A 25,725-nucleotide genomic window follows, 5' to 3' on the forward strand; every position below is an offset into this window, starting at 1 on the left:
TAATTATATATTGGAGTACATAATTAATCATTCTTTCTTATTTTGTCTGATTTAGTTAAGCGCTGCTGCAGCTGAATCGACTGAATCTGTTTTAGTGATACGAGCTCAACTTTCAGAAATGAGAAATGCTCCAGTAGTGGACATTAATTAAAAACAATTATCTTCCGCTGTATGATTGAATAATTGAGTGATGGGTTTTGCTGGATATTAGCACCGCACAGTTATGAAAGTGGTTCTCTGAAATGCAGGGGCATCGTGCATCATGCCCCATCGAGAGGTTCCTCGAGAAACAGGAAAGGAAAGCGACTCTTGAGGGGTTCAATCGACAGGCCTCATCAATGCTGCCGATATATTTGACTTGTTTGATCCATGAAACAATGCTTCATCACCGAATTTCTTAGCTCCTTGGTGAATGTGTGGCAAGGATCCACGTTGATTTTCTATGTCGGTGTTTGTGAAGTATGATACATATACTATTATTATGAAAAATTGGAACAATTTCTATTTCTTTTTTATTTTTGTTTTCTATTTGTTGTTGGAGAAACGATCTTCCTACTTCTGGGTCTGTATGTACTAATGTACTATTTGAAACATAACCCAAATCTTGTCAGAACCCTCAAATCAAATTCCTATACAACAACAAAATATTGAGAAATCAGGAGCTTGGGAAACATCTGGGCCATCGGTGTGAAATACTCTTTTGCCAAGGATTCTATCGCAATTCTCTAGTCAGAAAGGAATTGGATGCTCAGTGTATGGGCGATCCTATTCAGCAATCTTCAACTGTTTGAAGTTGCAACCAAGAATCTCATACGAAACCACAGACATTGTGCATTGTTGCCTCTAGAGCAGCCTGGACTAAGCTTCAAGTGAAGCTACCAGCTCGAAATATAGATCTGCTGCGCCCGCCGCTGCTATATATGCACCAAAAGAGTACCTCAAAATTTAACTTCCACTGGAAATAACTTGGCGGGTTGGATGGATCTTTGGATGCACGTTTTAATAATTGAAGATTTCACTACGAACAAGATTCAATTTATTGAGTTATAATTACTTCCTCAGCTAGCAATATTTATCACTTTATTTTAACATAATAGTATAAGGACTCTCAATTGAGGTAAACTTTTTCCAATGACATTATTACGAAGTAGATGAAATTCAATTTAAGGTAAAAACGATAATATAATCTTTACAAAAAACAATTTCACATCCATGAAGCCACTCTTATATGCTACTAACGTGCACGAAAAAGAAAATCTCAAATACCGTGCATGATTTGTATGTCGAAGAAAGTTAATGTATGTGGATGTAGAAAAGATAACACGGATAGGTAATCCTTATGAAATTGTTTAAGGGCTTAACACTAGCACTTCTTTAGTATATGAAGGTAATGGGCTCAAAGATTGAGACAGATGTGTCACAGGCCCAAAGCCTACATGGACCAGGCCGCCTACTACTTCAATCCGGCACATTGGGCATCACATTCTCCACTTGTCAACAGACACAAGTATATGTAAGTGTTTTTGGGCAAGGTTGGTAACTAATCTTTATTTATAATTTGCCATTCTGAGAGAACAGAAAACGGGGCGTTTGAGGGAGAATAGTGAACATTGAGAATGAGGACACAAAGTTTCTCTGTTCCAAAGTTACATTATCCATACAACAACAGAAAGCAACATTTGCGTTTCTTCTTTAACTAAGGGCATGATGTGGACCTCCTTGGTCCATTTTAGGAACAAACATTCATACATAGAACTGAAAAGCCAAAATATAAAAGAACCAAGGGCCTCCCCTCTCACACACACCAAAGCTCGTTTAGCCCATGGCATACTTCTGGGTCCAGCTCCTTGCAGTTGTCTCGTACTTGCTCCTGTCTGTCTTGTACATGTGAGCAATCTCCGGCACCAATGGATCATCAGGATTTGGGTCCGTCAGCAAAGAACAGATTGATAGCAATACCTAAAAAAAGAACAAGATCATTCAAAAAAAAGTTTTAACCAATTAAAAATACAGCTAAGAGTGTAAGATTTTATGGCAGAAACTATAAATAATGGTCAATATTTTTACAAGGAACAAGCTAAGAGTGTGAGTTTCATTTGGGGTATTGGGGTTAGATTCTACCACTTTTGCCGCTAGTGGTGGTCTTCACGTTTGGATTTGGGGATTCAATTTCAGGTTGATCAGGTTTGTGTTCAGGTTGTTGACTTTTCCAGTCAATTTGCATTAATATTTTGGCCATGATGGGTGGCTCTTTCAGGTTCGATCCATTGTTACAACCTCTGATGATCCAAATCTATGAGAGTTGTTAGTTAGAGGACAATCTCACCTTGGAAATCGTTAGTGCAGGACTCCACTGCTCCTTCAAGATGTCTAGGCAAATGCTCCCATTGCTGTTAATATTGGGGTGGAATACCTTTGTTCTAAATGCCACCTGCAAAATATCATATACAAAACATCAGAGAGACAGAAGGAAGCAATATGGCTTCTTAAAATACAATTGGTTAGACAAATAAAAAAATTTTCCACCAAACATGGAGTAACCCAACACAATGTAAGTTTCCTTCTACATGCATTTCATATCATTTCAAGCTTTTCAAAATATCTATGGCCTATTAATAGCATTGCAAGTTTTCATGTAAATTAAATTTCATTTTAAACTTAATAAGCCATTAGGTAGAACAGCAGGCAAGAAACATTTCCAGCAACATGACAATGAAGGCTTCAAATGTGCTTCCTTAAAGTATCTACCACTCTTCAAGGGCACATATTTTCAACTACCTCCATAGGCAAAGAAACAAGTCATCCAAAAAGGAATCATGTTTCTACTTAAAGCAAAATCCTCAATTTCTTCAAAATTCATAAAAAGGGAAGATAGATAGAGAGGGTGGGAGAGCATTTCAAATAAGATAACTATGCCACTTGATAAGAGAGGTAGCTGCCCAACCCGGAATAGGAGTGAATGATCAAAGTCACAAAGCACTGAAATGACAAGAGGAATTTTCTGTACACTTCCAGAATGTCAGACAAAACAACCAGCCAATATTATAAGTAACACCAATTACATAAAAAGTACCTTGGGAGGCTTAAAAGGATAATCTGGAGGAAAATGAATGGTCACTAGGAAAACACCCCCAGAATAAGGACTGTCTGGTGGACCCATGATTGTTGCCTGCCAATGAAACATGTCTTCGGCAACAGGACCTGCAACATTGTCAGATAAATATAAGCAATAAAGTTCAATATTAATCCTTGAGCACTAGTACATACTACCAATTGCCAAAAGACATGAGGACTAACAATATAAGAAAACATGGAAGATTTTATCTTATGAAATATCAATATCACACAGATGAAAAAATTCATTATGCAATATGTAAACAGGCAAAATCGTGATGTGATCACATTGCTTACTTAGAAACTAAAAATTCATAAAATGAGGAAATTGCTTTTCTGCTATTCAGCCACATATAACAAAACAATCAGTCAACAAAAAGCTTTAGAATCCCTAGGAAGATTAGCCCCAAATAATAAGACAACAGACCCACTTAGCCACTAAGGTTCACCAACTTGATGTACACCCCAGAATTTAATAGACTTGCAATCAACAATGCCCATGAACTCAATAATAGAAAGGGGTCCTTCCTAGTTACAACAAAAATACTCCACCTCTTCACTTTACCCTGTCACACTTGTCTTGGACATATATCAGATACAGAAACGTTCTGAAGATCAGATGGCATAATAAAGTATATTAAAGTTCTCAATTTCTTTCCTCTTACTATAAGCCCAAGAGGGGAAAGGAAAACATTAATCATGGGAAAATGAACCCTTTCCTTCCATTCAACTATTCTATCTTTAGAGTGGCAGACTTTCCACCCTTGAATTCAGAAGCCAAGCAAAAGGCTTCAATCAATAATGCCATTGCAATATGAAATGCTATTGTTATCACCAATGTCTGCAATTTTATTTCTTAATAAGGATTTAAAAAATACTCAAATATTTCACGAGGGAAAATTATGCTTTCTACATCTGAAGAATATAAGCGTTGAAACATAGCACTATGTTTTGCTCTATATATGAGCTTCCAAAATGTGTCAAATACCTTTGTCAACATCAAGAGAAAACATAATAGGACATCTATACATGTACAAGAGTCAAACACAACCTATAGTTCAAGTATGTCATAAATCTAAGACCAACCAATAGAAAGAGAACCACTTCCAGGTCAACACACGTTTATGGATTAAAAAGATGCATTTGAACATACTGAAATGCTAACATGTTTTTACGTATGCTCTTAAAATTGTTCAAATTGACCTCCTCCTGGGAAGCTACAACTACATCAGTCTTTTAAAAAGAACACAATTTGCCAACTGCAATCAAAACAATATGCTACACAGACTCGATTATGAGATAAAAACGCTAACTAAGCTGTCCTTTCCACATGTCGGCAGCAAGCACCAAAATATAATAATTTCTAAATAATCACAAATGAATATTACTATTAATTTAGCATTATTAAAAATCACCGATAATTACTACATCAAGCAGATCTTTTTCAATCCTCGGATTTGAATCCAAAAACACATTTTACATGAAGATTAAAACAAGAACAAATCAATATCTCGAAAGACAAAATAAAAATAACAGCGGAAAGGAGGAGTTTTTAATAAAATGTATACCAGCGCTGCAAGAAGTAGGAGGATCCTTTTGTAAATCCTTCAATTCCTTCAAGATCCGCTTCGATGCCATCGCGAAACCTACGATCCATTAAACCGTAGATCAAAAAATAAAAACAACGCAAATAAAAATACAAAAAATAAAACAAGATAAACAAACAAAATAAAGCGAGAAATCGAAGAGATCAAACCTGAAAAGATGTTTTAGATCCTCCTTTTCTTTGTTTTTCTTTTTTTTTTCCTGGGGAGGGGCGGGGTCGAGTGCCTGAAGGAACTTTGGGTGGGTAGGAGAGGAAAGATTAGATCGAAGAAATGAAAGAAATGAGAAAAGACTTTATGATTGGCTGCGGTGGCGGTCTTTTATAAACGGATGGACCGGCCTCTGTGGTGAGTTTCTGATTGGGCTAACGTTATTCTCTGGTGGGTCCCATGCTTTAGCGTTCTATGTACGAAAATCACCAGATTGTCGCCGAAAGTGGCCGCCAGGAAACTTATTAATAAGGCTGTTTTATTATTTGGGTTATATTTTTTTAAGCAAAAAAAAAATTATTTTAGTGGACGGGAATCTAGGACTAACTCGTAGTCCTTAGTCGTTCGACGAAAATCTAAATCGGACTTTCTACCAGCCGACGTCGTTTTAAAGGCGGGCGGATCGTGGTGGGTGTCGTTTTCGGGTTTTTGATCAGCTGAAAAGACCGTGGGGTGGGTGGAGCCGGTCCAAAGTCCCCAAGCCTCCAACGCGTTGTCAATGAGTCGACTTGGTCTGGCCGTCCGGGTTTGGGTCAAACCCATGAATTGGGTTTTAAGAAAGCCCTAGACCTTGATGAGTCCTGGCTGAACCCAACTGTTTCCAACACATTTTCCGCATTGGCGTGCTTATTCGGATTGCTAACATTGTTGCCATTTCCTATCACTACAAATTAATTCATGCGGTCAATAAGTTATGTTCTTTAACTATTTTTTCGTTTCTCTTTTTATCATAAAGTTTAACTTAGATAGTTGATGGCATAAAATATACTTCTGAGTAATTATTGGTTAGTTTATTTCAAGAAAATGAAGTAATGTAATTGCATAAATAAAAATAATTGAGAGACCATACCATCCAATAGTAGTGTTTTCATAAAAGAAAAGTGACCGGAAGCATTTTTTACAACAAAAGAACCTAAACTAAAGAATGAAGAATATTGGACTTTGAATTCGACAAAAGGAAAAAGGGAACATTGGACCAGTTTTTAAAAGAAATGGGAGATATCGAACCATTGGAGATTATTAAAATTGAAATAATTTAATTCTTTAGTATTAAATTCAATAATCAGGAACCAGCTGATCTGACGCCTCAGATTCAATGCAGTATTGCAGCTTATTTTGATCACTCTCCCAGACAGGATCCAGATCATAGGCGGGGCCCATGGGGGCATGATGCGGATTTCGTAACAAGAACACCCGAAGTAAGCTGGCCTCCTCCGCCTCTCTCTTCTCTCTGTCTCTCTCTCAATTTCCCAAAAGCCAAACATCGGCCGCCGATTCCGACTCGTCTTCGATCGACAATGAACCGTTACAAGGCACAACGGCGAGTCCAAATCGATGAATCGGACACTCCCAAGTACGACGACGATGTACAAGACGAAGAACAACAAGAAGAAAACGGGATTCGATTGAGACCGTCGGATAGCAATGTGACGGAAGATCAGGAGCCGTTCATGGGATTCAAAGCCAGACGAAAAGCCTCCCTCCGTAGAGAATACAAAGGAGACTACTTAGATGTCCCTTCCCGCCCCTTCTTAATGAAGATCTTGCAAAAACAAGGTTACCCTCTCCCACCTTTTTGTAAATTGTTATTATTATTTTTTCAATTTTATCGCAGCAATTGAATAAAAAAATGGCCTTTCTTTGTGGCAGTGTCTGTAGTTTATAAGAACTTATAATAGCGGTAAAATTCTTGTCTTTGTTTAATATTTGGAATAATAATTGAGATTTTATTAAGAGGAATTATTCTAATGAAACCTGCAGGTGACAAGCAAGTTTTATTTGCTGATAAAGTTTTGAAGTTCACTTCATCAGGGAAGATGAAACGGCGAATTCTTATGATTACTGATTTTGCAATTTACATTGTTGACCCTGACACCGATGCACTTAAACGCCGGATTGCTTTAGCAGCCGTCGACAAGATGTGTTTGAGTGAATTAAGTGATAATTTCTTCGCCATTATCATTCCAACGGAGTATGATTTACTTATGGCGAGTACTCGCAAAACTGAAATCGTAACTGTCTTGGTTGAAGCTACCAAGAGTGCTTCTGAATATGAACTGGAGGTGGTTTTCTCCAATAGGTAAATACTATTTATCTAACCTCCACTTATATGTTTCGTAGTTTTATCACGTGTTTGTTTCTGTTTCCTTGGTTTGATTCAATTGTTAAAGGTTGTTTGGAACCAGTATGTAGGCTTTTTTTCACTAGATTTTACTAACAGTTGTAACTAATGCAGTTCAAGTTACTAACATCATGCAAACACCTTCACATTCTAGTGTAAGTGGCTGTTTGGGACAGGCGACGTTGGGGTCTTCTATTAGCCATTTCATTCATTTCTTGATGTGTGCTTTTGCATCTACAAAAGATTTCGTGTCACTGAATTCTGTTGAAAATACCTGACACTGATCACCAATGGGATCATACATGACAAGAATCAAGAATCAGCTTTCTTGTTGAAGAGGAAATTACATATCATATCTGCATTAGAAGCAAGAGGCATAGAGAAAAGCCTGCATTAGTAACAAAAAGAGGGAGTTTTTGTCTCCATTATATAAGTTTGGTCTGAGAGTCTTCATAGAAATTATTAGATATCTGCTATGTTTTTGCTCTAGATGGCATTCGTAGGATAGTGTAACCTTACTCTCAGCAACATCAAGCTTCTCATTGGAGGATACTTTCCAGCATAATGTTAATTTAGATGCTATGAAGGAGATTTTCTTTTCTTACAATTGTGTCTTTCAATCTTGCATTCATCCCCGCTTTAGTAAACATTTACAAGGCTGTTGGTTTCTGTTTAATATAACTTTTTATCTATTAATCTGTTTGTCTATTCCTTCTTTTTTTTTTGGTTAGGTTTGAATATAATGCTTCTGCTGACCTTGTTAAGGAGGTTCAATTTGAGGAAGTTGAAGGTATGTGATGAAATGCATTTTACAGTTGTTTTATACTGGTTTATGTGTCACTGAAACATGAATATTTATGCAAATTTCAGGGGGTGTTTAGAACAAGAATTGTGAGGAAGTGAGTTAGTTGCTGCATGTATTTTCCTTGAGTGAGACCCTTGTGGTAAGTTGTACTCTTCAACATGTAAAAAGGAAAGATTCATTGGTCTGTGTGTGAGATCTGCTCAAGCCTGTAGGCCACACCCAAATTTATGTAGCTTATTTTTCCTTTTACACCATATATATATTTGTCATCTTTATTTCGAAAAAATGGTTTTGTATAAAATTTATAACTTTTTTTTCCTTTCTTTGTGGGATGTGATACCTCCACCACTTGGTTGAAATTGTCACATAGAAGATGCTTCCATTGTGCAAACTTTAATATTATTTTACGCTTCAAATTTTGTGCTGTGATGGCAAAGGAATTTATTTGAGACAGTTGACAAATGCAGGTACCAATAATGAAAAATAATTGTAACTGATTTTGTTATTTTTCCTGGTTTTTGCTCAAGAGGAAATCACCAAAAGTTTGAACTTAGAATATCCATCTTACATCGTACTACCATTTGAAGCAAGTCGAGTGGGCTGCAGGTGGGTAGTAATTTCAAAGATTTTCTCTATAATTCACAGGAGCAAATGTCTGGTCTTATAAAGAAAACAAGAGGAAAGGAGGTCAAAATGATGACAGAAAAGAAGGAAGTTGAAATAATGATAACTCAAGCAACACAAGTCTGCACACAGTAACAAACTGCACTGAGGGGACTAATAAATTCCAACAGGTCGCAGAGTTAATGAAGGAGGAACACTTGAACAATAAGCTGAATATTTAAGGTATCTTGTCAAGTTGTTCTTGAAATCAATGTATGTGAACCCAAACCTAAGGGTGTATCCAGAAGTCCATTCGAAGTCATCCAAAAACGCCCACACGTAGTACCCTTGATGTTAACACCCTCCCTGACAAAATCCCAATTCACTCAATTAGTTATTTTGTTATTGCCTAAAAATAAATAAGTATATGAAATATTGGTTCTTTTGTTTTTTGCTTGGTTACTGCATAGACTAACGATTTATATAAAACTAAGCTTGATTTCGAGCACTAACCTGATTGCTTTTAAAGGGATTTTAGGTGGCCATCAAGGTATCTTATCCTGGTGCTGTCCTTGAGCGCTTCTTTTACTGTCAATGAAGCATTATTTGCTTCAGCCACCCCTGCAAACATCCAGGTTTTTTGGTTTCAGATCCAAGGAAGAAATTAACAACATTCATTAAGATTTAGAACTCAAGCCAACCATTCTCTGTAATGTAAATGGGTGGATTGTTATATTTCTCCTTTATGTAAAGCATAAGCTGCCGCAAGCCCTTTGGATAAATGAAAAGCCAGCTCACTGCAGTCTGCATAATTATTGACACCAACCAGTCCAGTAGTTTGCTTGATAACACTGATAAAATAGTAGAAACGTTGATAAGGAATAACTAGGCAAATGAGAGAATAAAAACAGCTACCGGTGTGCCAATTGGAACTCCATTCTTTTCGGCTGCAACAACCAAATATCTGTTAATGTTACTGCAAGTTTTCTGCTGTTTTTTTTTTTTTGAAAAAAAGGAGGAGTTAATAAGCTGGATAAAAAGTCTTTAGCCTACTTGTGAGATTGACTCTGTTATCATTGGCAGCGATGGCAGTGTTGGATGGAGGAGCATTTTCTGCATAATTTGCGGTGTAGTAATTTACACCAAGAAAATCGATGGACCCTTTTAACATTTTGGACTCTGCTTCGGTGAATTTGGGCAGTCTTCTCCCTACCAATGATCGCATGCTCTTTGGATACTCACCAAATATCAGTGGATCCACAAACCTACACAAAATTTTTGCCAAAATTGAAATGTTCAAAGCATGCAATACAAGGGAAACTTAACAGTAATGCAGGTAAAAGTATTCTCCACTCACCATCCGAAAAGGAAATCTAGAGCTCTGGAAGCTGCCTTGCTGTCAGCAGTTGTCTCGGATTTTGGTACGAACCAATTAGTTATTATGGTAATTCCAATTTTTCCCTTTTGAGATGCCTGCACATTAGTTCTATCAGCATTAGGATTCTTTTTGGGTTAGCAGTTGCCTAACAATCTTCTTCACTATTCTTTGGAAACTATATAAACCTGGTACTTCTTCCTGTAGAGTTTGACAGCAGCTGCATGGGAAAGAAGGAAGTGATGGGCCAAGATGTAGGACTCGGCCGGAGAAGAGGCAGCAGAGCCATTGGCACCGCCCAGGCTCCACCCATTTGGTTCGTTCATGGTCACCCAGTGCTTGACCGGGTCACCAAATGTTTTAAAGCACAAATCCGCATAATCAACATAATCATCCCTGGTCCAATTATTTAATTGTTTGCCTCGATTACTTTGAGTAAGACAACATAGTTTTTCGGGGTAAGTAAAACTAACTTACACAATCTTGGGACTTAAGAACCCTCCATAGTCATCCTCAAGAGCTTGCGGATGATCAAAATGGAGTAAAGTCACAAACGGCTTTAAACCTGTTCATAATAGAGAATGTTAGAGCAGAGACATTTGGATTGTTTCAAAGCAAAATTTAAGGTAGTAGCATGAAAGATCAGAGATTGGAATTTGACCATTGGCAAGAAGCTCATCGATGAGGTTGTTATAAAATTGGACCCCTGGTGGGTTTACTCCTCCACAAAGTTTCCCCTCTGAAAATATAGAGCATAAATTTCAATACCATGTTATGCAATTTGCTAACAGTTGAGCTGATTTCAGAGATGATCTTACTGGGTAAAATCCTAGACCATGAAATGGAGAATCTGAAGGAATCCAAACCAACTTTCTTCATCAGCTTTATGTCGTCCTGTAGCATTTCTTGGACAATCTTTTACGATTTAGAAAAACTTATCTAAACATATATATATATATATATATATATATATATATAAAGGTCACGGATATAATTCATCAGCAGTTATATAGCACAAACCTTGTAACGATGATAAAAATCAACAGCTACATCTCCTGTACTTCGATCAGCAATTCTTTCTGTCATATGCCATCAGTAGATTTGTCAATAATTATATTATATAGAGGATTTCTTACAGAAAAAAAAAACATTCTAATTGGAATAGTGAAGAACAGTTTAAAGATTGATTCTTTTCGATACCTTGTCACATAATAGAAATGCAATATTTACATATGGCCATTTGTGTAAATGTTATCAATTAATTTTTCTTCTCTATATATGAAAATGCATTAGATTTAAGTTATACAAACAAACACTATCTTTCCCCTTTAACAGTTTGATAGGTTTGTTTGAAGACAATTCATGAAATAGTGAAGAAAGTGGAAAAAAAATTAAGGAAACATTTCAGGTTGAAGAGGAAGTTACCAAGGTGTCTTTTTGTTTTTTTTGTTTTTAATTTTTTTGTAGTTTTATTTCCTTGTTTTTATTGTTTTGCTAGTCAAAGGTCAAAACCGCGACCTACGGTGGTGTCAAAATGAAACAGATGGCAGCCGTCTGAATCAACGTTCGATGTACATGTTCATAATTTATAAGAAACTTTGAATTAGAAAGCTGATACTGTGTAACAATTAGATCAGACAATATTGGTTCAATGTCAAAAGTGATATGACAAGTCAAAACTCACAGCGTCTACAGTTGCCTTATATTGATCTTGGTTCTAACTTTCATTGTTGCTAAGCCGGCTTAAATTGAATAAGAAAATAGACATATATATTTATTTATTTTTAATAATTATATGCATCACGTAGATGGCATTGTTTATAAGCAAAGGAGTAGGCCTAAACAAGACTCGGCTTCTCCTGTTCAAAGAGGAGAAAAGATTAATGGAAAGAAAATATTTGTATGTTTTCAGAAAATCAGAATTAGATCAAGCAAAAAGAAATGGAGAAGCTAATAATAATTCAATATAAGAACCAATTAAACAACAATAAAATTGAAAGGAAAACATATAATTAAGTAGGGGAAAATTAAAGAAGCAATTACAACTAGAAAGGGATCGAGAGACCTGGATATTTTCTAGCGAAAGTGTCCCATACACTTGGCCCTTTCCCATCTTCAAGAGCAGCTCCTTCAATCTGTGCAAGTAATTAAAGGAAAAACATATAACGCATATCTTGTGTATACGATTGGCTGATGGCATATTTGTTACGGTACCTGGTAAGCAGCTGAGCCGGCACCAAAACTGAAACCTGCTGGAAAACTGCTCCGGTTAAATGGCTTCGAATAATGGTTTGGTTTTGCCCCATTGGTGGTGGCAGCCAGGGCTAGCAGGCAGATGAAGAAAAAAGGACCCTGACTTGCCATGTGATACAGGAGTATACAACGGCCCGGCGTCACCATGCCTCACCATGCACCCAATCTCTCTCTTTTAGATCCCCTTTATCCCTTGTATAGCACTTAACATTGAGAAATAGTCTTTGCATTTGCATACTGCCATAAAACAAAGAAACATTTGGCATCTTTTACTTGGCCAACATACGGTCGAAAGGATTCCATTTCCAAAACTCTATTCCTAAGACGGTACATAAACCACAAGAGCAAAATGACGTAGAATTCCAGTATTAATAGTATTTAAATTCTTCATAGTCTGGAAATTTTGTTTTTAATCTAAACTCACACTTTTATGTTTTTTCAGAACTTACCTTCCAAAAATTATGTCTTTGACAAATTCATGTAGTACCATATATTAAAATAACTATTGCCTTGGGCAAACTCTAATGCGTCCAAGTTTCACAAGGTCGGCAGATGATGCTGCACCAAGAACTTGGTTGTGCGTAGGAGATGGGATCATACGTGGCAAACCACAACCATTATTGGAGTTTCCTGTTGACAGATGAGATTGCTGAAGCCATTGTTGGGTAGTCTTTGGCATATAAAAAGGACAGAGTAGAGCCATTTTGGAGTTAGGCTCCGCTCGCAATACTCATTAGTGTGAAAAATTAGTTTTTAATTCGGAGAAGAAGTGGTGTGTGTTAATTACATAACTTTTACTTGGTTGTTATTTAGTTTCTTTTATTTAGTTTTTCATGTTAGTTATGTTTTGACAATTAAAGAAAATATAAGGGACAATCCACAAACTTAATGGTGTGACAATTCCAAATAGTATTTTTTTTAAAATTTTATTTATTTATTTTTTAACATTATTTTTTATAAGACTATAAAGCTGTTATTTTTATTAATGAAACTGTGTGATTATCTTCCTCTTTTGTTTTAGGACTCAAAAATCTCTTTAAATCTCTCAAAATTCTAACATAATATTAGAGCTGTGATGATGTAAAATCACTTTAAAAATCCCTATTAGCTTTTCTTCCTTACCCTTTACGGCTTTTGCAAACTTCAATGCCTCATTGCTCCACCCATTTTTACAAGAGAAAACTACCTAATATGGGTAGTAAAAATGAAGGCGTATTTTTATGTGTTCAATTTTTGAGAGATTGTTAAAGTTGGTGAAAATTTTCATGAGATGAGACAATCAAACCCAATAATCGTGAAGAAATTAAGTATAAAGTTTTATCTTGTAGTCATTCTGTTATTTCTAACTAGATTTTTACTCATATAATGGTTTGTAAGTTTACCAAAATAACATGAGACAAGTTGAAGGTTGAGTTTCATGATAGTGATAGGACCCATTAAATACAAATCCTAAATTTGCTTCGAGAGTTTAAAGTATTAAAGATGAAGGATAAGGAAAGTGTGAAAGAATACTCGAAAAAAGTTTTGAAAGTAATTAATTAGTTGAGATTAAATGGAAAAAATTTATCAGAAAGAAAAATAATTATCAAATTCCTTACAAGCTTGCCAAAGAAATTTGAAACCAAAATATCTTCTTTGGAGGACCGTGCTTTGAGGCTGAGAGATCATGTAGAAAATTCTTTACTAGCATGTGCAAGTGAGAAGAAAAATAGTGATAGGAAATAGGATCAGTAAAAGGCTTAGTATCCTCTTTGTTCTTATTGTAAAAAGTGCAACCATAATGAGGTTTTTGCTGGTACTGACCAAATGTTCTTGTAGCCAGCTTGGTCACATGGAAAAAGTCTGCAAGAACAAAGCCAATCAAGGAGAAGAAAAAGTTGTAGTAGCCAAGGAACATGAGCTGAATGAGGAGATGTTACTCATGGCAAAGATTCCCAAGAGATCAATAAGCTCTAAAGCATTGGAATATATGAGTGTCCTTCATAAACCTATTAACTCTTTTGACCAAGACAATAACAGAATTATTTATCCGTAGGAGACTTACAAAGATAAGCATGGGAGTGATTCAGGAATATATGACTATGAAAGATAGATTTAAATTAATAAGATCTAAATTGGGAGTATTGAAAGTTGACTCTAAGGAGGTATATTGGAGTTAGGTCTTGCTTGCAATACTCTTTTAAGTGCTAAACGTTATTTTTTAATTTGAAGAAATAGTGATGTGTGTTAATTACATGTCTTTTACTTGGTGGTTATTTAGTTTCTTTTATTTGGTGGTTATTTAATTTTACACATTAGCCAAGTTTTGGCAATTAAAGCAAATATAAAGGACAATCCACAAACTTAACGATATGATAATTCCAAATAATACTATCTATTTTTTTTTAATTTTATCTACTTGTTTTTTAACATTATTTTTTACAAGATTATAAAAATCGTTATTTTTATTAATAAAACTGTGTGATTATCTTCCTCCTTTGTTTTAACACCCAACAATCTCTTAAGTCTCTCAAAATTCTAACAAACCAGAAATCTATCCATCTTTGATGCACATGCACACTTGCCGGCCTCTCTGACCCAATCACAGACAAATAGAAATCAAAGACTTTTCATCGTGCAAAACCATTTAAGTCCACGTGCTTAACAATGAAATCCATGACTGTTAAATGATACAAAAGCCAAGGACCCTTGTTGACTTTGATCGTAGCTGGATCAGGGTAGCTAAACTAATCTTGTCACCAAATTTCATCACAGGAGTATAGGATACATAAACAACTTAAATTAATCAAAAACTATTTGCCTGTTCCACAATGAATTACTATAAAATTTTATAAAACTATTACTTAATTCATCAGACAAAAGAATCTCACGGTGGAACAGAGGAAGAGGGACCTATTTCGGCTGCTTGTGGGATTGGGGTTGAAGCCGTGGTGTCTGATTTAGTTTCAGAGGATGGTTGGTTACCAGTGTTCGCTCGCCGAATTTCCTCCACCATTCTCACTAGGTCAGACATTTTTGGTCTCTGCTCTGGCATTCTCACCACACAACTCATCCCAATTTGTAGCATCTCCACCATTTCCTCCTCTATATTGGGATACCTTAAAAGTTCTACATCAAATACTTCTGCAGTCCACTCCTCTCTAACTACAGAATGCACCCACCTCACCAAGTGAACAATCTCCTCACCACCTGTGGCATGCATTGGTGATTTTCCAGTTAAGATCTCCAGTACCAAGACCCCAAAACTGTATACGTCGGATGCTTGGGTTGCTTTCCTAGTGTCTGGTACTTCAGGTGCACGATAACCTGCAGCCCGCATCACAGGTGGAGGCATTGGGCTCATTACTGCTGCCAAACCAATATCTGAGACACAACCATATCCTTCAGAGTTAAGGAAAATGTTGGAAGACTTTATGTTTCCATGAACAAGTTTGCCATTGTTTTGTGAGTGGATATAAGCAATGCCTCTTGCAGCACCAACTGCAATTTTAAGTCTAGTCTCCCAGTCCAGAGATGTCTGGCCCTCACCTCTTTTTCCTGAAACATTAGAGATGCATCAAGATACAATGTTTACATCTTTGCAAAGTGCAACTAACTTCTTCGAGGGAATTAGAAATTGATGAATAAATTGAGGATTAACAAACACATTATATTAAACAAAATAGATCTAACTCTTGACGTTAAACCATAGCCTTAAGTGTTATCAAATTCAACCATGACTCCTTATTCTGCAGCTGAAATGTAGAAAAGAGATATATTACGTGGCCCTGAAATTTAGTTCTATGTGCTTCTTTTATGGCTTGCTCTCAGTAAATGGCATTTCTCAACAACAGTCTTGCATTACAGAAGCAGATAGCAAGCGTTTCCTTCTACAATGTTCATATGCCAACTTACACTAAAATTAGGAACAAAAAAGAGGAAACACCCTTAGAATTCATAAATTTTCTAAAACATAGGCGAAAAAGTGAGGCGGAGCAGATCTTATAGCAGGAAATTGAGGGACTGACTCATTTGAGAAATTAACAGCCAGCAAGTTTGAGATAATCAAATAAGAGCTCAGCTAAAAATTGAAACTAAGCATATCAAGTTACCATGTAGCATAGCAGACACGCTTCCCTGGTCATAATAATCATGGACCACAAGCTTCTCATCCTTTGAATAATAGTATGCCCTAAGCGCAGACACATTCTCATGGCTGATACGCCCAATGACCTCCATCTGTTGCTCAAACTCCCGTTTTGCTGAGGTTACCTCCTTCAACCTCTTCACAGCCACTGTAGTTGCATCCTCCAAGGCTGCTTTGTATGTTACTCCAAATGTACCCTTCCCAAGCACCTCTGCAGATGCTCTCAACAGGTCCTCCAAGTCAAATGCAAGATTACAACCCTCGAAGAAGACAAGCCTGTTGTTCTTATCCTGATTCTCAGAAGCCTTTTTCTTCAAAGAGACTTCTTTTATTTGTGACTTTGCTGGAAACTCTTGTTCCTTTTGTCTCTTAGTGTAACAACAGATCATCAAAAGGGCAATTAGCACAAACAGCATTACGCAGCCACCAATTACAATCGCCAAGAGTGCGGGTTCACTAAGTTTTTTGGCTTTTTTTGATGGTTGAGCATTAGCTGGCTGGCCTGGAAGAGCAGGGGGAAGGGCGTTTTCTGATGAAAGATTATTACCAAAAAATGCCCAGCTTGGAAATCTTTCAAGGGACTTAGGAACAATTCCTGTGAAGTTATTGTTTGCTAAATCAAGCTGTTGCAAACTAGGGATATTGAGATCAGGAATATCACCTGAAAGTAAGTTATTAGAAAGATTGAAAGCAGTGAGGTGAGTCAATTTTGATGCTGAAGGAGGAATGCTTCCATTGAAGCCATTGTTTGAAAGATTAACGATTGTAAGATTGTTCCAGACTGAGAAATCAGGCAATGGGCCGGAAAACTTGTTGAACTGAAGATAAAGGGTGGTCAAGTTCTTCAGTTCAGAAAAATCAGAAGGGAATGAACTCGAAATGCCATTGGATCTAAGACTTAAAATCTGAATAGCTGATAGACGACTGAGAGTTTTAGGTGGAATCGAGCCACGAAGTCCCATCCCAGGCAAACGCAGGGCAATAACCCTGGAATGATCACTGTCGCATGTCACTCCTATCCAGCTGTTGCATACAGAGGTTTCCTTGCTCCAGTTAAGAGAGCGTGAATGATGAACATGTTCAAGGAAATCTAGTAATGCTTGTTTATCTTCAACAGGGTCAGCAAGGATGGAAGAGAAAATTGCCCCCAGCAAGAATATGAATAAGAGGTCCATTTTCTTGCCCATTTTCCCAGCTGTCTCAAAATCCCAACAATCCAACCAAAATCGCTGTGAAAAGAGGGAAGCTTTTCTGCAAAATTATGGCCACATCTACATGAATTTGAATGACAAAAGAAATCAGAGTCAGCAACGCAATCATTAAAGATCTGTTACTGACATATAATCAATTATTAACAACAAGAACGTTTGTTAAAAACTTCTACAAAAGATGTTGACTTAAATGACTGGGTTTTAGGCCGAATTTTGTCAAAAGCAGCCTGTTTTAGGTGCGTTAGGTTTGGTCATTTGTTGACTTTTCTTTCCCCAACGTTCTCTGTTTGGCTACTGAGTAAAATGCTTAAAACATAACAAGAAAAGGAATCTGTAATCCGAATTCAGCAAATCTAATGTTATGGAACTGAAACCTGATTTGCTTACTTTAGCATTCACCATTCACCACCCAAAGCACAGCTACTTGACTCAGTTGAAGTTTCCATATTCTCAAGATGCAAAATTTAAACCATTCGTTACGAATGGTCAAAACCCATAATAACTTTGAAAGCTTGCTCGACCAATACATAATATTCAAGCACCAAAAAGGAAAACAAAAAGAGTAAGAGGAGCTCTTAGTAATCAAGTTCGTAGAACATACTTACTTTGAGAGCCAGAACCCAGATCAAATGAAACCCCGCAAAGAACCGGAAATGATCAAATATAAGAACTTGTGAGTTCCCAGGAGCATTGGGATGGAAGCAAAGGAGAAGACGGAAGGAGAATCAGACAAGAGTTACGGGGGGCTAGCTAACGAGTTCATGATGACAATGATAATAGTCATGATAGATTTATGAGCTGTTCTTGCTTAAAAGAGCAGCATCACATGCAGCCAAAAAACAAAAAAGAAAAAGAAAGACAGAAAACTACTCCTATTACATAATCATTTGAGAGAAGAGAACACTCCCCACATATTGATATTAAGCACTTTTTTATACCGCAAGACTAGGAAAAGCCATGTGCAGACAAAGAAAGAATAGGAAACTGATTCGAAACTAAAACTTTAAACTGCTTAAACATAAATTTATAAAATTATTTTATCTTTGTATTGATTTAGCTAAGAAGCAGGAGCCGCTGTGGGGTATTGTAATGTACTGTACGTAGCAGTGAAACCATGCATGGACTTCTCAAATGTGTTCTTCCTGCCATTGATGATTGCTTTAAATCGGTAATTAAATTGTTTGGGATGATCGAGGACAGTAAATTAAAAAAAAATCAAAGAAGAAAGTCAGGGAAGAACTAATTGGAGGGACGGTGATGACCCGGTGAAGGTTATGTCATTCCAAAGAAAATTTCCAAAAATCAATCATTACATTTCTGACCAAAAGAATTAACCATAAACAAAATATCATACCATGCCCCAATGCTACTCGCTGCCTTAGCACGCGCAATATAATTATTAGAAAATGAAATACCAAACTCTGTCGTTTTGGTATTAGAAAATAAATGGCTATTGAATACCTGTTACTATATAATAATAAAAGCAGATATTAATTCCATTAAATCTAATACTACAATACGTATTAATTAAATTAATTACATCTGCATTGAAATAGTACTATGCTGTTGACAATAAACAAACTCTTCAACGTGAATTAAAAAGGAAAAAGAAGAGTTTATTTTTGAAGAAAAAATATGGTCGGAGAAAAGTGTGGGGTTTTGAAAGCCCCCGCACCGGTGACCTAACAAAGTTTGAATATAGTAATATATTTGAGATAGGGACGTCAGCTCCACGCTCTAGATTTAGACGTTGACTTGAGATAGGGTGTGTGCGCTATTAAGACAAAGCGGGAACCATCAAAGAGCGGCCGAAGCCCAATCAGTGCCGACGGTTGCACCGCTGAGATGACTGTGCCCACCCCTCACATGACGATGTTTACCCATCCCCAAACTTATTACTCTGTTGAATGGGCCCATTGCCCACGTCATTGGCCCTCACAGTCGTTCATCTTCGGCGCTGAAGGCGTATCGTACACCTCAGCAATTATTGCGGATGAGAATTTTTTCAAAAAAGCCGTTGTTCTCCTTCGTACATCCGTTGACGTTAAATTATATATTTGAGAATTTGTACATAATTTACTGCAAGGATAGATAATTTTCGTTAATGTTCTAATGATCGAAATAATCAAGTAATACTATAAACTATATAATTAGTTGGATATATTGTTATATAAAATATAATGTTGCTAAGTGACACATATTTTGTAATTTATTCGTGGTAATAATAAGTTTGTCATTATGATTTCATTAGATTATGATTAAGCATATAAAGAATAACTCTGCAAATTTTGTTTAGTTACTAATATATAAATTAGTGATATAAAATATCTTAGTACAAACATTTTTTCTTCTATATGTAAAATCTTGAAAATTAATAAAATTATTGTATAAAACATCAAAGAAACTCAATTAACCTTTTTCATTTTAAATAAAAACCCTAAATTTTTTCCAGAAAATTTTTATCATTCATCCTTCCTGGATTAGTGTTTAACCCTCATGTTAAAATCGATAGAAAAACAAAATTTTGAATTTTTTTTCTCAAAGTAGGGCGTAAATAAACAGTGAAATGGGGTAAGTGATGGTGAAATAAACAATATTCCACAAATTTAAAATAAAACAAAAATCTAAAGTCTAAAGAAATGTAAAAGGTATAAATAAATTACAAAAAGCCAAAAAGAATATAATAAAAAATATGGTGTCGCTGCTTTATGAACATGTGTGAGGTAATTGCTCCATTTTAGTACTTATTTAGTCTCGTTTTGTTTGTTTTTTATTAATTTTTTAGTCAAATACATTTAATTTTTTCAACAAAAGAGAAACAAAATAAGGCAGAGAGAATATTATTATTAATGAATAATTAATTTGTTACCTCGTTAAAAAAATAATTAAATTAATTTACTACATCTTTTAAAAAATAATTAATTAAATTGAGTAAAAGTTAAAAGAAAACAGAAACGATTAGGCATAATGTAAAGTAGATGAGCCTATGATGCGAAATGAAATAGAGGCTAGCAATAGCGCAACTTTCTAGAACAGGGCAATGAAGTAGGCTAAATTATTAGTCAAATTCCATGATATAGACGAGTGGCCAATTATTGAATAATATCCTCATTCCGCTTATCACGTTATTAAGATTAGATTAATGGGCATTTACAAAGCCTTTGGGACAGCATGCGTTGACCTTCGATCAAAGTTTTAAAAGCCGAAATTGTTAATTGTTAATTCATTATGGAAGGATCAATTATGATGCGAATTGCTATTGAGTGGGTGATAATGTGTCTCAAGGCGGTTTTCATGAATATTGTTTATTCATAATTCATAATTCATAATTCGTGAAATATGAAATTATATTATGGCTCAAGTCAATGCATGTCTCCATTCTTTTAGTTAATTTGGAGTTTTAGTTAATTATATTATATTATGAAATGTTGTCCTTTCTCTTTCACTTTGGAGTTTGGCATATTTTTTGGTTAGATAATTTTGAGATGGAATGAATGTTTTTGAAATTAGCTTGGCTTGTTAAGTGTCACCAGTGGCTACCATTTGCCATGATTCCATCAGTTAACAGTAGCATGGATTTAGAAAAAATTAATACATACTTATTAAATATAAACTAATTTTTTTACACGACGTGTCAACAAATTAGAGTGGTGCAGTGGAAGCGTGGTGGGTCGATAACCCACAGTTCCCATGATCAAAATTTGGCTTTGATATAAAGTTGCCTTCCAAGTTTTAAACGATTAATTTTGAGTCTTATTTTAAAAATTGATGAATTTGTGAGAAATTTGAATTTTATTTTAAAAATTAATAAATTTATGAGAAATTTTGATGAAAACCTAAAAAAGTCTAAATGCTTTATTTCAAATTATTTTAGTGTTGTCCTTTTCTTGTCAGTTTTAAATGTGATAATTTTAAGATAGAATGTTTTTTAAAGTAATTTGGTTGGTTATTGTAATTAGTTGCCGTGAATAACCATTATTCGATTAGTTAATAGAAATATAAATTTAACATAAATTAATTAAGAGTTTATATTTAATGTATTGACAACATATAATTAACTTTTATACATTATTAAGCCATCAAATAATGTCATTTCATTGAGAATTAAATATTCTCATTAATGATGGGCATTGATGGTTTGACAATGCATAGAAATTATATGGTAAATACATCAAATATAATTTTTTTATAAAATTAATAATATTTAATTTTAAGTCTCTCAAAATTTTAAATTTATTTCTTAATGAAGTGATATTGTGATGACTTGATATATTGTTAATATATCAAATATAGTGCTACACAAAAAATACTTATATTAATACGATAAAATTTAATTTTGTACACCCTCATATCACCAAATCAAAGTGGCGCAGCGGAAGCGTGGTGGGCCCATAACCCACAGGTCCCAGGATCGAAACCTGGCTTTGATAAAAAGTGGCTTCCAGCGTTCAAATTTTGGGGTCATTCATTTAAAATAAAAATCAAAACGACACCGTTCCTTGAACCTCCTAAACCTAGCATTTGATTGGTTCAAAATCAGTAAGGCGTCCGCGATATCTCGCCAAAAGGAAAAAAATTAAAGAAAAAGAATAATAGAAAAGGATAAACGAGAAGAAAGAGAGGATAAGATTAAGACCCCAATAAAACTATAGATTCCAAAAGAAGCATCGAGGGAAAGATTGAACAAAAGCAAAACCCTAAAACTCGAAAATATCGCGATATATAACAAAACTTCCAGATCTGCAATCTCCGTTTATTTCTCTGTCGAGAAGACGAACGAATCTCTTTCTCTCTCTCCTCCGTAAGCTCCTTAAATCTCTCGCTAATTTCTCTTTCTTTTTTGTTTTTCTTGCAACTCACAATTCTCGGTTTTTCTTTTTACATTTTAAATTACATAAACACTCTCTCTCGCCTTTTTCAATGCTTCAATAAAGGTTTTAAATGTTGGTGCTGGATTATGGTTTCCTTTCTGGAATTTTAAACTAAAGACAGTGTTTGGTTGCTCAGAAAATGAACGCAAAAGAGAGGCGGAAATTTCGAATTTTACGGTGTGAACTTTTCCAGTGGAGGTTTTTTCTGTTTCGGTGGAAAAAGATTTTGCTGGAAATTTATTTTGAAATATTCACTGTATGGAGGTCATGATAGTTTTTAGTAGTGGGAAAATGAACATTGAGCTTTGAATCAAACTAAAATGTTGAAAAATATGGAAATTCAAATCTATACGATTCTCGGTAAGATGCTTTGCAGATTTGAAAATTTGATCGTCTGATGCTTTTTTTTTTTTTGAAGATGTTTGATGAACTTTCTTAACATGATTTTTTTTTCATTTTAATTTGCTTCCTTTTGTAGGTCAAATTGGACAACTTAATAGTCATTTCCCACCATCATCAGTAAGTTCGAGTTTCGGATTTACTAGTACATTTGCATTTGCTTGTTTGAATGAAATAATTTGCTTCAATTGTCTAATCGTTTTGATTGCATAATCATTTTAAAATGACAAGAGTGCAATGATGATTATGTGCACTAACGTTTATGGCAGTGGTTCGAGAAAAAGATGTGTGTTGGGAATATGCTGAGAAACTTGATGGAAATAAAGTTAGATGCAAATTTTGCCTTAGAGTTTTGAATGGTGGGATTAGTAGGTTAAAGCATCATCTATCTCGTCTTCCAAGCAAAGGTGTAAATCCGTGTAGTAAAGTTAGGGATGATGTTACTGATAGGGTTAGAGCTATTATATCATCGAAAGAGGAGATTAAAGAGACATCTAGTGTTAAGAGGCAGAAGATTGCTGAAGCTAGATCCCCTGGAAATATATCCACCAGTAGTAAAATTATTGCTTTAGAGGTATCATCTCCTGTGGCAAAAGTTTTCCCTGCTGCCTCACCAATTGCCCCTCCATCATTGAACAGCCAAGAAAATGTGGAGAGAAGTATCGCTTTGTTCTTTTTGGAGAATAAGTTGGACTTTAGTGTAGCTCGTTCTTCATCCTATCAAGCAATGATTGATGCAGTAGGAAAGTTTGGTCCTGGATTTACAGGGCCATCTGTTGAAACCTTGAAGACAACGTGGTTGGAAAGGATCAAGTCTGAAGTGAGTTTACAATCAAAAGATACGGAGAAAGAATGGGCTACTACTGGCTGTACCATCATTGCAGACACGTGGACGGACAATAAATCCAGAGCTTTAATAAACTTCCTAGTTTCATCACCCTCAAGGACATTTTTCCACAAGTCAGTAGATGCCTCATCATATTTTAAGAACACAAAATGCCTGGCTGATTTGTTTGATTCTGTTATTCAAGATTTTGGCCCAGAAAATGTTGTGCAAATTATCATGGATAGTAGTTTCAACTATAGTGGTATTTCAAACCATATCTTGCAGAATTATGGAACCATTTTTGTGTCTCCTTGTGCTTCTCAATGTTTGAATCTAATCTTGGAAGAATTTTCTAAGGTAGATTGGGTGAATAGATGTATCTTACAAGCACAAACATTATCCAAGTTTCTGTACAACAATGTGTCAATGCTTGATTTGATGAAGAAGTTTACTGGGGAACAGGAGCTCATAAGAACCGGAATAACAAAGTCTGTATCTAGCTTTCTATCATTGCAATCAATGTTGAAACAGAGGTCAAGATTGAAGCATATGTTTAATAGCCCCGAGTATTCAACTAACTCCTCATATGCAAATAAACCACAGAGCATATCTTGCATTGCCATTGTTGAGGATAATGACTTTTGGAGGGCACTAGACGAATGTGTAGCTATATCTGAGCCTTTTCTGAAAGTGTTGAGGGAGGTATCTGGAGGGAAACCTGCTGTTGGTTCTATATATGAACTAATGACCAGAGCCAAGGAATCAATAAGGACATATTATATAATGGATGAGGGTAAGTGTAAGACATTTTTGGACATAGTTGATAGAAAGTGGCGGGACCAACTTCATTCACCTCTACATTCAGCTGGGGCATTTTTAAATCCCAGTATCCAGTATAATCAAGAAATAAAATTTCTTGGATCTATAAAAGAAGACTTTTTCAAGGTTCTGGAGAAACTACTTCCCACTCCTGAGTTAAGACGTGACATCACCAATCAAATTTTTACTTTTACAAGGTCAAAGGGGATGTTTGCGTGTAATCTAGCAATGGAAGCACGAGATACAGTTTCTCCTGGTATGTATACAGCTTTGTATCAGGCAATGTTCTTGCTTTTGGTTGTGCATGTGTATGGTTTCTGTGTGTGTGAGAGCAGCCCCTAGCCTTTTGCTTCTCCTTTGCCCTTTAAATGTGCCATAATTTCCCCAAAAACTAGAACAGTTTGCTATATTATTTTAGCCAATGAAATCTTAGTTGTCATTCTTCTAGGATTGTCTTTATATGAGTAACTGGTTAGTTAGTGTGTCTGCATTTCTCTCTTGTAGGGCTCTGGTGGGAGCAATTTGGCGACTCAGCTCCTGTGTTGCAACGGGTTGCTATTAGAATTCTCAGTCAAGTTTGCAGCACTTTTACCTTTGAGAGGCATTGGAGCACATTTCAACAAATTCACTCTGAAAAGCGGAATAAGATTGACAAAGAAATATTGAATGACCTTGTGTATATTAACTACAATCTCAGGTTAGCAAGACAAATGAGAACGAAGTCCGTAGAAGCTGACCCTATTCAGTTCGACGACATTGATATGACCTCAGAATGGGTAGAGGAAAGTGAGAACCCAAGCCCTACACAGTGGCTTGATCGGTTTGGTTCAGCTTTGGATGGGGGTGACTTGAACACGAGACAGTTCAATGCTGCCATATTTGGAAATGACCATATATTTGGCTTGTGACTGGGTTTGTGCAAGTCTCTGTACCACCTCCTGTTGTTGAGTGAGAATGCTTGTAACTGTTTATTGGTAGTCAGTTCCTGCTTGTCAGTTTAAATTATTGAATTATGTAGTGGCGGTTATGTATCAATTGCGCGCTTTGTATATACCAGCCGATGTTGCTGCATGAGAAGAAGTTAATAGTTGTGGTAATGTTCTCAACTAAAATCTGTTTTAAATGAAATTCAGCAGTCTGTAATTATAGTAAAAGGATTTTTCTAATTAATGTAGTGTCTGTTCTTCAATTTGGTGAAAAGCAATATATTAAATGAACAACTATTTTTTAAATAAATTTTAATTAAATGATGAATATACTTCTGATTAAGAATAAAAATGAAAAACTGTAACCCACTTACGGCAGAAAGAAGTTATACTTGTGCTATTTGTGTACGCATTAGAAGTAATAGTATTCTTTAATAAGTTTTTCGCGACCGCGTACTGAA

General features: G+C 35.7%; 5 protein-coding genes and 1 non-coding gene across 13 annotated transcripts; 3 read left to right on the plus strand and 3 right to left on the minus strand.

Annotated features, from left to right (window-relative positions):
* Nucleotides 1–1,617: 1,617 nt before the first annotated feature.
* Nucleotides 1,618–5,026, minus strand: UBC10 (ubiquitin-conjugating enzyme 10). Its single transcript, XM_021419458.2, has 5 exons — nt 4,871–5,026; nt 4,683–4,760; nt 3,074–3,201; nt 2,327–2,431; nt 1,618–1,959 (listed from the first exon to the last, which is right to left on the minus strand). The coding sequence occupies exons 2-5, from the start codon at nt 4,750–4,752 to the stop codon at nt 1,816–1,818; spliced, it is 447 nt and encodes a 148-aa protein (XP_021275133.1). The 5' UTR covers nt 4,753–4,760; nt 4,871–5,026; the 3' UTR covers nt 1,618–1,815.
* A 985-nt stretch (nt 5,027–6,011) lies between these two features.
* Nucleotides 6,012–7,863, plus strand: LOC110409909 (myosin heavy chain-like protein). Its single transcript, XM_021419426.2, has 3 exons — nt 6,012–6,485; nt 6,690–7,008; nt 7,782–7,863. Exons 1-3 carry the CDS (start codon nt 6,227–6,229, stop codon nt 7,846–7,848), a joined length of 645 nt encoding a protein of 214 aa, XP_021275101.2. The 5' UTR covers nt 6,012–6,226; the 3' UTR covers nt 7,849–7,863.
* A 794-nt stretch (nt 7,864–8,657) lies between these two features.
* Nucleotides 8,658–12,404, minus strand: LOC110409871 (beta-glucosidase 12-like). 2 transcript variants are annotated; one of them, XM_021419375.2, is made up of 13 exons: nt 12,048–12,404; nt 11,899–11,968; nt 10,854–10,912; nt 10,652–10,727; nt 10,495–10,572; nt 10,311–10,398; nt 10,022–10,229; nt 9,816–9,931; nt 9,512–9,723; nt 9,374–9,405; nt 9,160–9,262; nt 8,972–9,079; nt 8,658–8,824 (listed from the first exon to the last, which is right to left on the minus strand). In XM_021419375.2, exons 1-12 carry the CDS (start codon nt 12,231–12,233, stop codon nt 8,982–8,984), a joined length of 1,326 nt encoding a protein of 441 aa, XP_021275050.1. In that variant the 5' UTR covers nt 12,234–12,404; the 3' UTR covers nt 8,658–8,824; nt 8,972–8,981. The 2 variants fall into 2 exon arrangements, with proteins under 2 accessions (XP_021275050.1, XP_021275043.1); XM_021419368.2 differs by having other exon boundaries at nt 10,652–10,748.
* A 2,272-nt stretch (nt 12,405–14,676) lies between these two features.
* Nucleotides 14,677–18,371, minus strand: LOC110409822 (Leucine-rich repeat protein kinase family protein). 4 transcript variants are annotated; one of them, XM_021419335.2, is made up of 3 exons: nt 18,029–18,371; nt 16,178–17,463; nt 14,677–15,623 (listed from the first exon to the last, which is right to left on the minus strand). In XM_021419335.2, the coding sequence occupies exons 2-3, from the start codon at nt 17,397–17,399 to the stop codon at nt 14,953–14,955; spliced, it is 1,893 nt and encodes a 630-aa protein (XP_021275010.1). In that variant the 5' UTR covers nt 17,400–17,463; nt 18,029–18,371; the 3' UTR covers nt 14,677–14,952. The 4 variants fall into 4 exon arrangements, with proteins under 4 accessions (XP_021275010.1, XP_021274986.1, XP_021274994.1 ...); XM_021419311.1 differs by having other exon boundaries at nt 16,178–17,483; nt 18,029–18,370; XM_021419319.2 differs by having other exon boundaries at nt 16,178–17,483; nt 18,025–18,370.
* Nucleotides 18,372–21,781: 3,410 nt separating this feature from the next.
* On the plus strand, nt 21,782–21,853 carry TRNAM-CAU (transfer RNA methionine (anticodon CAU)). Its single transcript has one exon. It is a non-coding gene; the product is annotated as a tRNA-Met (tRNA).
* LOC110409790 (hAT transposon superfamily) lies at nt 21,841–25,507 on the plus strand. 4 transcript variants are annotated; one of them, XM_021419274.2, is made up of 4 exons: nt 21,841–22,224; nt 22,773–22,813; nt 22,963–24,594; nt 24,843–25,507. In XM_021419274.2, coding segments are annotated over exons 2-4 (2,037 nt in total). In that variant the 5' UTR covers nt 21,841–22,224; nt 22,773–22,812; the 3' UTR covers nt 25,247–25,507. The 4 variants fall into 4 exon arrangements, with proteins under 4 accessions (XP_021274949.1, XP_021274932.1, XP_021274957.1 ...); XM_021419282.2 differs by lacking the exon at nt 21,841–22,224 and adding an exon at nt 22,267–22,654; XM_021419257.2 differs by having other exon boundaries at nt 22,773–24,594.
* Nucleotides 25,508–25,725: the final 218 nt, after the last annotated feature.

The sequence above is a fragment of the Theobroma umbraticum genome, unplaced genomic scaffold (assembly GCF_002168275.2).
Source record: "Theobroma umbraticum cultivar Fairchild unplaced genomic scaffold, ASM216827v3 scaffold_30.0, whole genome shotgun sequence".
Classification (NCBI taxonomy): domain Eukaryota; kingdom Viridiplantae; phylum Streptophyta; class Magnoliopsida; order Malvales; family Malvaceae; genus Theobroma; species Theobroma umbraticum.